The sequence below is a fragment of the Melospiza melodia genome, chromosome 2, assembly GCF_035770615.1.
Source record: "Melospiza melodia melodia isolate bMelMel2 chromosome 2, bMelMel2.pri, whole genome shotgun sequence".
Taxonomy (NCBI): domain Eukaryota; kingdom Metazoa; phylum Chordata; class Aves; order Passeriformes; family Passerellidae; genus Melospiza; species Melospiza melodia.
The window spans coordinates 91,821,352-91,833,398 of record NC_086195.1 but is presented as its reverse complement, the minus strand read 5'-3'; the positions used below and the strand labels follow the sequence as shown (position 1 = coordinate 91,833,398).

At 38.7% G+C, this 12,047-nt stretch overlaps 1 protein-coding gene across 1 annotated transcript in view; it reads right to left on the bottom strand.

Moving 5' to 3' along the window:
* ENOX1 (ecto-NOX disulfide-thiol exchanger 1) overlaps positions 1 to 12,047 on the bottom strand; it is a 357,032-nt gene that overhangs the window by 57,813 nt on the left and 287,172 nt on the right. The window contains 3 exon segments of the mRNA XM_063149347.1: positions 6,251 to 6,313; positions 6,316 to 6,367; positions 9,617 to 9,723. Of these exon segments, the coding sequence (XP_063005417.1) occupies positions 6,251 to 6,313; positions 6,316 to 6,367; positions 9,617 to 9,723 (222 nt within the window).

The window sequence follows — 12,047 nt, the reverse complement described above, 5'->3', positions numbered from 1 at the left end:
TGGTTCCAGGGAGCAAAGCTGATTGTCTGCTGTGCCCAGAGCATTTCCATTCCAAGGGAAGTTACTCTGCTCACAGAGCTCCAAAGGGCTGTTCAGCTGTCTTCTGTGGCCAGAGAGGGGACTGTGCCACTACAGTGACAATTCAGAGCCCCACATTTTAAATATGTTCTTCTCTTTGAGAATGCTTCTAAAACCAGGTTGGTGGCGTCTGTTGACAGGGTTTATTTGTTTATCACTGCAGGGCTGCTTATGATACCAGCTGCTTATGGCTTTGAAAGGGTACCACTTAATTTAAGGAATAAAAAGCAATGCTAGCCCATTAATTTCTAAAGTAAATACATTTTGTTATTTTACAATATGTTTATCAATATGTGTTTTAAAGGACAGTTGGCAAATAACGAGTTTGTTAAACACCTATAAAATCTGATGCCGAAAAGCTATGGGATGGAGAGTAATGAGAGAAAAATAAATCAGACTTTTGTTTGAAACAAAATCTCCCATATATCCAAAAGGTTAGTCTTACAAGAAAGGCAGGGAAAATTATCTGATCTCTGAGATCAGGAGGAAGAAGACCTGACATGAGATCTGCTCTGACACTTGTTTAGTTGGAAACAAAGGAAAACCAAAGCTCAGCTCCACACAGCTGGGGCTTGGTGATTTCTATTCAAAGTTTTAACAATATAAAGCTTTCCTACCAGTTTAATCCACCTATAAACCGCAGTTCCTGTTCCATATGTGTATCACTGCATTCATAAAAGCCTTAGAGAAAGCAAAAAGAGGATTGAATTGCAGAGAAAAGATGAATAAGCATGACACAGATCACTTTGGTGTTGTTTCAGGCTTTCCTTGAAGACTTGCCAGGCTTGCAACTTTCAAGACAGACTTGTAAACAATATCCCAAAGCCTGTTTTATGCTGTGTGGACCAGGATGGGATTTTCAAATACTAAATACAAGGACTTATACTCTTCTGTGAGATGGACTGCCCACTATTCAGCCTGTCTCTTACAGCAAGTGACATAGCTGATGCTGCAAACAGGACAGATCAGTTCAGGACAGCATTAAAGATCCAACTTCAGTGTTTAAGTTTGGCACCTACTTTAGGTATGTTTGAAAATGCTGCAAAGGAGGATGTCCTCCCTAACTTGCAAAGCAGCACCAATCTTACGAGTTCAAACTGGGCTTGCATTACACAACTTGCAATTTGTTACTTGCACACAGCCTCTGAGATGTTATTAAGCTGCTTCATCAGAGATTGTACAATGGTGGTGAAATGCTCCAGGGGTCCAGTGTGTAGCCTATTGCAATTCTGTTGAGCTGGAGGGAGGACTATACCAAGAAATTTATTATCCGTGTGGACAGAACAGGTAGCGGCAGAATGAAAGGAAGAACCATTGTCTCCATTTGATACTAGAGAACTGAGATAATACAAATTCATTGATTACTCCAGGCAGGGGATATGTAGCAGAGCTGGGATTTGGCATAGAGCTCTGGGATCCCAGTCAAACACCTTAATCACACAACTATCTTTCCTGCACCACCCCTCTCCAAAGCCCAATGCATTTCACTCTTTTCTGCAGCACGAGCTCCAGTCTCTAGCTGAAGTTGGAGTTGCTAGAATTAAGGGTATGTTGCTGTGTACTGCAAAAGCAAAAGATTGATCCACCTTCCCTTACAGTAAAATAACAGGTGTCTTGCAGACATAAACCAAACTTCAGTTCTTCTTTACGAAACACATCTTTACTAATTCTTAAAATCACTTTTGAGGGTTTTACATGTGGTTCCTTACTCCCTGTGCCAGCAGGTGGGAGAGGAAGCATCCATAAATCCTGATCATTCTGAAGATTTTTGTGTATCTTCTAGACTCCAGCATTGAATCTCTTTTTTCTCCCTCGAGCTAATGCTCCAGTAGCTGCATCTTGACTTTCAAATATATTAACTGAGTTGCCAATCATCATTAATTTCTTTTTCTTAGCAATCTTCCAGCTTTACTTCAGCAATCCTCTTGTCTCTTTCAAACTCCAAAATCCATATTGCAGAAAAATCACTGTTTAAGGGCTGAATTTCAGGGGGGGGGGGGGGGGGGGGGGGGGGGGAGAAGCCAGTCCCATGACTGAAGATTCACTCAGTCTCAGGTGAGCCTTTTCCCAGCTTTCCCTGGAATGCAAATGACTTTTAGTCTGTGAAACTGAGAATTTCCTATACATTAGGCATGTGTGACAGCTGAACCAACTTACTGGATACCCTAGGGGGTTCTTCAGTCAATCCTTGCAGAAGTTTGAGATGATCTCCAACTAACAAACAAGTAGTGAAGCTTTCCTTCTCCTTGAAGATTCAGCTTGCAGAATAGAGTAGGGCACTGACTAAGCCTGGGGAAAATGACCTGCAAAACACCTGGATTAGCAGGCCTGTGTGAAGGAGGCAGTGGCCCAGGCCTGCCATGTTGATTACAAGTGGAAGACAGGTTTAGGAGATTGGAGATGCCAGTTCTCATTCCAGTTCTGCCACTCAATCACTGATATCAATAAATCAAGTTCATTAATAGCTAGCAGAAGCACAATTTGCAGATGAAAGAGGATTTGAGTCTAGAATGGAGCGACACACTTTGCAACAAGTCCATGTAGACCTCTTCTGAGTGTTACAAGACCAATTTTCCCAAACAAAGGTTGGTTTCTAACATGCACCATGATTTGATCTCTTGCATGACTTAATATGTGGCATGCCTCGAAGAAAAATGCAAACTATTCTTAGTAACAGCTTATTCATCCCCAGATGTCATTGTGCTCTAGGGTGTCAGCTACCTGTAACATTCCTCTCTGTCCTGCTTGCAGCTGGAATAGAGTCAATTTCCTTCATAGCAGCTGGCACAGTGCTGTGTTTTGGATTTAGTATGAGAAGATTGATGTTAACACACTGATATTTTAGTTGATGCTAAATAGTGCTTTCTCTAAACCAAGGACTTGTCAGTTCCCCATGCCCTGCTAGTGAGGAGGTGCTCAAGAAGCCTGGAGGGAGCATGGCTGGGACAGGTGACCCAAATTAGCCAGAGGGGTATTCCATATCACAGAGCTGTGAGTATGCTCAGTATATAAACTAGGCTAGGAGGAGTAAATTAATGCTGGAGACAAGGCTAGGCATCACTCAGAGGGTGGTGAGCAATTGTTCATCACTTCTTTCTCTTGGATTTTATTTCCATCTCTTTTCATCATCATTCCTACTACTACTACTACTATTATTACCATTATCATCATCCTTATATTTGTTCAATTATTAAGCTGTCCTTATGTCAACTCACAATTTAATACTTCTTTTTCTGATTCTCCTCCCCATTGCACTGGGCTGGGGGAGTGAGCAAGCAGCTGAGTCATATTTAGTTGCCAGCTAGGTCAAACCACAACACTCTGAAACCCCAAGTCCAGCAACTCTGGACAAGCATTCAAGCACAGAAGTACTTCTCCACAGTCTCAGGGCTTAGATGTGTTGCAGTATGTTTTCAAATGCTGGGGCTGGAATCCATCCTCTTTTTCTCAGGGTGATTAATAGGTTTATCTTCAGATATCCTAGAGGAAAGTTTTCATTCTGACTACCTAGCTGTGAGAAGATGTGATGCACTCAGTGTGTTTTCTTCTAGGAATGAAGAAATTATGCTGGGAGATTCCTGAAACTGTGCTTTACTGAGACAGAATGAGGTCTTAGAACCCATTCTAAATTGTTGAATTAATTAAGCCTTTTTGTACTAGCAGTGACTTAACCAGGTGAACCACTGAAAAAAAGACCTGACACAGGTGTTGAAGCCTGAGGGAATCTCTGCCACTTATTACAGCTTTGGGGACGTAACTTCCCAGCAGTCTCGCTCACATTGCCAAAAAGGGCAGGCTGAAAAATAATGTCCTCAAGAAAATTGTTGAAGTGGCAGAACATGCATTGCAGAGCTGTGGAACCATACAAATCAATTAATCATGTCTCATTGCTTCAGCTACTTTTGGGTTTAGACTTTTAAAACTTTATGTGTGCATGCTGTCCTTGAATTGAAGAAGCACAAGAGCTTCATGTTATTCAAGTCTTGCTCTTCCCAAGAAAGTTCTTAGGAATTTTTTTTTTTAAAAAGGGGTTAAAAATGAAGAAAGTGACAATGTTTTCTTACTGCGCAAGATGGTTTCTTTGTGACAAAAGACTCTTTAAAGACATTCTTCATACAACAGAAGTTACTGTGAATACAAATAGCCACTCCAGTGAGATAAAGCGGTGGTTCTGGAATGATGTACTTAGAGAGGAAAAAAAAAAAAGAGAAGGCAGCTAACACAAATAGTAATTTAAAAAACATCAGAAGAAGGAAAGAAGAATCACATTTCTGTACATAAGAGTAATAATAAAAAAGTACTTTTTCATTTTATTTTCGTTTACCAATGTTTTATACCCGATAGCTCTTTTGGTATAATTCCAAGTTCTCTCTATTGTCATTGACAGAAGAACCAAATGCACGTGCTTTAACTACGAGTGTAGTGTTGAAAGAACATTAATTTGAGAACTGGATGACTATGTATGCAGCAGGATGGATCAACTCCACTGGGTTTAAGAGGATGATGAATGGTACAACAAACAATGATGGACACGTACTCAAGTGGATTCATATTGCCAAATTTTGATTTAGAATGCAGCACATGACTGAGTTTGCTCAAGTGCCCATATTGTAACAATACAAATAACTTGAAATTGTTGTGATACTGTAGAAATCTCAAATAGCAAAACTTCTGACATTAATGTCTCTTTTCATGCATGAAAATCAAACATGCTTTCCTATCTGTGGTGTTACAAAATGAATGACCAGTTCTGCGCAGCATGCATATGTTAAACCTGCTGAATTGGTAAGTATTGCAGTTCAAAACATTCCTGCATCTCTTCTGGCATGCAGGCTATATGTATTTCTGGCTCTACCTTCCTGTTGTTAATTCTAATGACTTTTCTCCATGAGAGCGGACACAGTCAATGTAAAATGATTAGATAGTCATAAAAATTGCTGATTTCTAGCAATTCCTGGTCTGCAATGACCCACTGTCTCAGCTTCAAACACTCTGCTAATGGCATCTAGAAAATAAAAATCCAAAAAAAAAAAGCCTAGCAAAAATTAAAGCTGCCCTTTACGGCTTTTATTGTTGCATTTTTCTTCCAGGAAAAATATTAAATCTCCCCTCAAGAGAGATGTCACAGTAAAAATTTCTTTGCTAGAATGACATTCCTTCCTTTGGTCTTTACTTCTGAGGCCCTTCAGCCTCACACAGTATCTTGTCACAGAAGGAGCCAAGGAGTTGTCTGTAAGTTTGAATTCACACCTTTTGACTGGCATACAAAGACTGGAAATCACTGAGTGGATGAAATTCTTTCCTTTCTTATTATGGTGTCTGTATGAAAAGGACTAGATCAGGATTACCCTAGTGGAGACTCTCGGTTTATTTCCATATTATTCCTTCCTTCTTTATTTTTCTGGAAGTTCACTGCTGCCTGGCAGCTTCTAGTCATGCTTTGGCTTCAGCTCCTGAAAATGTCATTCTTTATATGAGCGTCTAAACAAGCAAACCCTGGTTAGCAACTCAAAAATCATTAGCCAATGCCAAGAAATAGTGGAATGCATACATCCAGATCATGTTACCAGTTAGTAACTCTGGCAGCTTCTTGGTGTCCCTCCTGGATAGCACAGTATTTGTAGAAGGCTGAAAAAGCTGTTTTTCTTATCCGCATTACATGCACCCTTGTTCTTGGACTCATGATAGTCATCTAATGAGTGTCTAATTCATGCAGAATGCAGTACCACACTTAAAAAGGTACCCTTATAAGGGCAGTATGCAACCAAAAAAGCCCCACAGCTAAAATGCTATTTCTTACAGAGATTAGAGATTATTATCTCTTTGTTGCAAAGAAAGGTGCAGATTAGAGAATACTGACCAAAGCATAACTTGAACTGGTCTCATAATAAAACATCGTTTCTACCATGGAATGAAATGCTGTCATGCAAAGCTGGAGGAAGTGCACTAAGGAAACATAATGCTTCCAGCCAAATGCAGAACTGGAGAATTTTCATCATTATAGAACATAGCAGGCGACAGACATTTCCTAGAGACAGCTTGCATCATTCAAATAACTAATTTATGAGGGTTTAAAATAAGATGCTGTCTTATATAATCAGGTATTAAAATGTCACTTCTCATATGTAAGTTTTTGTTTGCTTTTACTAAAACAACACTTGCATATATTTACCTGAATCATCTACCCTCAGTTTTTTAGTGGGATTGTCACCACTGTCATCATCGGACATTTCATCTCCTCTTCCCGGCGGATTCCCATGAGCTGTTCACTGTGAGCATTTCGGAGCTCCTAAAAGCCAAAATTACCTTTTGTCAGTATTAACTTCCATAAAGTTATTATGCATTATTTAGTACCTGTTTTTAATACTGATCTGATTTTAATTATACATAATTTATCATTGTAATTATATTTATTTGTGTATGAATATTATAAAAACAGAAGCACGGGGAATTATTCCTGTGAAAGAACTGAGTTTATCAAAGGTAACACTCAGGGAAAGCAAGAGAAAAAGTGACTTTCCCTGTTTAGGGATCTTTAGGCCTGCTAAACATAGGAAAAATGTTTTAACAGCAGGGATAATACTTGAAACTGGCGTATAAAGCAGACTGATAAAGAGACTGTCAGCTTGCTTAAGGGCTAGCTATTTCTTGCTTCCCTCTGCCACTTGGGGTATGATTCATTTGGCCAAATGTAGGTGTCTCCAACACACAAAACTGTATTAGCTAAAAGGCACCCTTAAAGTGCCTCATTCTCTCTGCTGGTTGCAAAGGGCACGGAGCTCAGATAGTGCAGATGAAGAGCTGTGTATCTATTTGTCAAAGGAAGCTCACCCTCTGTCCCTATGCCCAGATTGCCTTGGATTTAAAAGACCCCGTCCCACAATGCTGGCCTGAAAATCCTTGCATCTTGATCCAAAAGGAGTGGCAGCAGGGACAGCTCGGTCTCCGTGTGCCGCTGCAAGGGCGGGCAGGCAGCCCCTGCACATGTCACCAGGAGAGGATCAGCAGGCACGGGCTTTGCAGGAGTCTAGACGCTCTTTGTTCTGGGCAGAAAGGCTGGCGCGGGCGTAGCGGCTGCCTCTTTAATGGCAGCAATGAGAAGATTGAGAGGACTCTATTTTGTCCTAATAATCCTGTCAGGTGTAACATGGGGATGCTGCACTGTGATTAGTGTAGGCTTTGTCCACCCGCAGACAGCTAATTTTTCTGCCAACAAAGAGCTTAATTCCCAAAGAGGTGGTTTGAAATCTTTGAAACAAGGGAGAGTCGTGTGGAAGGAGGAGACAGCATTGAGGAGTCCGACAACAGCTCTGTGCAATTAACAATAATCTGTCAGAGAGGGGCTGCGTGAAAAAAAGGGAAGGCGTTTCTCTTCATCTGTACTCTTGGTTTATCAGCAGATCTCAAATATTCTGAAAAATGTATCTGTGCTCATTAATCCCAGCAAAGACAAGGAACCTAATTAGTGGGTGTTTTACAGGGGGATAATTTCAAATTAAAAAAAAAAATATTAACAGGCTAAATTGTCAAACCAGAAGCATCTCTGGAAGAACCTGGCAAGCCATTTCTGAATTCCTTAGTGGAAAAGGCCCCCTGCACATTTTCCTGGGGAAGGATACTGCATATATGAGCAGACATCCTCTTACATTTACTCCCTCATTAGTGGACAAATGTTCTTGATGCATCAGTGTCTACATTATCAGCAGAGTCAATGATTTTCTATGGAGAAGGTCTATGTGTATGAGTCTTTTCTTTATCTTGGGTTTCTAGCAAAGCTTTTCTAAATTCAGGAAAAAAATGGAAGGTGATCAAGTAATTAAGCAAATCAGCAGATAATATCATTTTTAGAAGATACGGTCTAAATAAAATATACTATTTGGTTTATTTACATCACATTTCATATCTGAAAAACAGGCATTTCCAAATTATATTGATTTAGCTAGATGCTTTACATAATTTTGAATTGTTTTAGCTGTTGTCCTCTTAAAATCAAAAGGCAGTAATTTTTGAAAAAAAATGAGTAGAGAATTAACATTTCTGGAAAGTCCAACTCTTACACATTTCAGTTTATTAAATATTTAGAAACCAGCAAATGAATGACACACCACATCCCTTTACAGAAAGTTAGTTTAAGAAGGGATGATCTTAATATAATTAAAATAATCTACTAGCAAATAATATTTTTATATTTCTCTAAAATATAAGACAAAGATCAATCCCCAACTTCCCAACTTTCGATTGAACAAAGACATTATCCACTATGTATATGAAATATTTGTGAACAAAATGCAAAATACAGTTCGTACTAATAAATTATGCTAACATTTTATTTTAAGTGTCCCATTATTGAAGTAGTTTTGTATTCACCATAATAGCACTGATAATAAAGTATTCATTTGGTATTCATGTAGATGTTACATTTAGTGCCATTGGTATTCAACTGTAATTTAGCATTAGTTAATGGACACTTAAAATGTTATCCCAATGATTTATATCACAGTACTTCAGTGTTTCTCAAACTAAGTGTACAACACTTATTTTACAAGTGTACTACAAAATAATTAAATAAGTGCACCTTACCTTCTAAAGTTTTTATTCTGAGACAGAGAAAAATCATTTAGAGGACTGTGATAGTAACAATCAACACACTGTACCACATGGCAGTAAACCAAGTGCATGTAAATTGCTCATATTAAAATTAAAAAAAAAAGGAAGAGGAAAGAAAGAAAGAAAACAAAGACAGAGGTACTTACTTTTTAAAATACAGGCTCATAGCGTATATACTGAATTAAAATCGAAAGCTGGATGACCAAAACACAGGATGAGGTCTAGCACTTCCTTTGCTGCCACTCACAGCAAGGGGAGTTAGAATCCCATTTCCTCTGCTCATGCTTATGAAAGTCACACATGCATGGTCCCACACTGCTAACTCCGTGTGGTTGTATGATTACATTTATACTGGTTTCTTTGCAAGCATAATACTTAGAATCAACACAAGAGATCTACTTTTTCTAAGATAAACATAGAACAAATAGGAAGGAATAGGTCACAGTTAGGGACTTAATATTCTTAAGTCATTATTTAGGAAAGAAATTTTTTATTTTATTTTCACTCAAAGTCATTTTATAATGACCATAAGATGGCACAGTGAAAAAAAAAATCTTTGCCACAGAATTCTTCTTTTAAAAACAGATCATGAGGACTCCTATATTCCTTATTTGAAAATATTGTTCCTAATTTCACTATGTCAGTTCATTATTTTAGATAGTAAACATAATCTTCTAATGATTTCCCAAATTTTGCATGAAAAATAAAAACACATTGCTCCCTGTCTTCATTTTATTTAATGGCTATTACCATAATGAGAGCAATGGGAGCAATTCATACTGTAGGCGAGACTGCAAACGGCCAGTTGATTAACAGCTAAAATGGTAGCTGTAAATATTGCCAAATACACTATGTCCAGCTACAATCACACTCGTTCTGTGTCAATCCAGCTGTGAGATGATGGATAGAAAGTAAAAATAAAATCACCAACCTCAGAATGCTTTCGCCAAATGTCTATGTTCTTTCGCTGGGCTTTCGAGAAATGGTCCCAAGCTTTTTGTCTGGTAGAAGCGTTGAAAACGGCGACAATCTGCTCAACTTTGGTGAACAAGGAAGTCAAACAAGACAAGCAATTTATGTTGTGATCACTATAGAGAAGCAAAGCAAAGACACTAGGAGTCTATGGATGATGTCATTACTGAAACAACATCATCAATATCCATCCAATGACGTGTCTTTCGTACTTACATTGTATCAATGTTGGAGATGTCTCCCTTCAAGTCTGTCTCCATAACTTTAGTCTACACAACTCTTAACTATGCACCAAGAACCAGGCACGCAGCTGCTTCCCCGTGATGTCTGCTACCACTCCCTGTTTTGGCACACACATGGTGTGTGGCAATAGGTGTGTGACCACAGAAATGACCCTGAGACATCCACCTGACACGTGTTTTTGGGTGGCAGCGGCGTACAGACGAGCGGGCTGCACGGACAGAAGCGTGGAGGGCAGGCAGGCTCTGCTTTGAAGGGTGACTATCTGATTGATAGTGGGAACTTGTCAGCAGGTGGGAAGGGCTGAACCTCCCACCTGGAGGAGGCTAAACCTTCTGCCTGCAGGTACATCAACCCTGCACTCTGTGGCTGCAGCTGCTGCTTCTCCACTCAATATCAAAGGGCTCACCTGTGGTAGATCAGAGCCGTCTCCATGGCCTATGTATGGTTACTTACATGAACAGACACTTTTTTTCTTTCATACAAGGTGAAGAACAGATGTGAAATGGGCTTCCCTCATTCAAATCTAATGAATTTGTTCTGAAGCCAAACATCAATATTTCAATCAGTTTTCTAGGATAATTAGGATCCTCAAGTTTTTAGCTATTTGTTCATCTCAGTTGAGAAAGCTTTTCTCTCAACACTCCTTTCGTTCTTCTCACTTGAGTTGAAAGTTAAATTGTCCTTCCACAACAGTGACTGGCCTAAAAATGATTTGGCCGAGATGTAAGTTACCTTGATCCCAGCACAATTAAATGAAGAAAACACCAATAAATCCAGATTTTTTACAAACAACTTTGGCTGGGCTCATGAATGCGCAGCTGTACCAATCTATGAAGTCAAACTGAAAAATGCTTCAACTCTTTGACAAGGTTCTTTGCTATCTATCCTTTTAGATTCCTGGGTGGAAACAATGTCCTTTCTTCATCAAGTTGCAGTCTGCAGCACTTCTTACTCCTCTCACTGAAAAGTGGTGGCAGGAGTGCTAAAACACCCTCTGCCCTGGTCCCTCATCTTGCTGATCTGGAGCTTCTCTCATTCTTCCCTTAAGTCAGTGACGTAGAGAATCTTATTATACATAGCAACCTATCCTTCCTAAAATGGTGAGCTCACCTACTGAAGCAGTATCTTTCACCTCTAGAACAAAAAGTTAATATCTCTCATTTGAGCACATTTCTTCTATTCTCTGTTTTTTTACCACTTTTGAAGGCTGCCTTCAGATTCCAGAAAATTACAACATTTTGAATAGAGTTTTTCTTTCAGGGACGATTAATTACCTTCTAAAGTCATAGAAAATAATTGCAGTTCATTTTCTTTTAAAATGAATACGTATAGGTAGTTTACAATAAAGAAAGTCTTTCAGACCTACAGTGATGATCTTATCCATTTGTAATCCATTCAACTTTTAAAGGTAGGTGTGATAATTTCAGCCCATTAGAACTTGCTTAGACTAAAGAGTCTAAGCATCAAGGAAGTAATGCTGTGTATATTTTTTCAATTAATTTGAAAAGAATGAAAATGGTAAAGCACTCGATTATTATGTGTATAGAAATTGAGGCTAGAATTTAATTACTGTCATTCTGTTGATGACCCAGGTGCTCAGAAAATTTTGCTTAATTAACAATCTGTTTTCAGTTTGCAAGTGGAAATTCAAGTAGAAAAGATTCACAAAGATATAAGGAAGAGCTGGTTTGCCATTTTCCACTAATAAGTATTAATAAGATCATCTGAATTTTGAAAAACATTTGAACTTTAAAGTGTTTAATTTCCATTATGTGAACAGGTGCTAAGATTTATGAAAAGTCATTATCTGATAATTTCAGAAACTTTCCTCAATGGAAACACAAGCTAGGAAGATGCCATAGCTTCTTCTTGTATAACTGCAGTAGACAAAATGAATACTAAAAGGATCTTCTTCTCTTACCTAACTTTTTGGAATTAAAAAAGTGACAAGAGGTAGGATAGTATGAGTACAACATGCTAAAAATCAAGCCATTTAAAGAAACTTTATGAAACAGGTAGCAAGGGATAATAAAAAGGAAGATGCAGAGGACAATACTAAATGAGTATGTGTCAAGGACCAACATACCAGTGCTCTATTCAAACAAAGCGTCAATGTACATACAGCAATTTCAATATTCACAGCGATC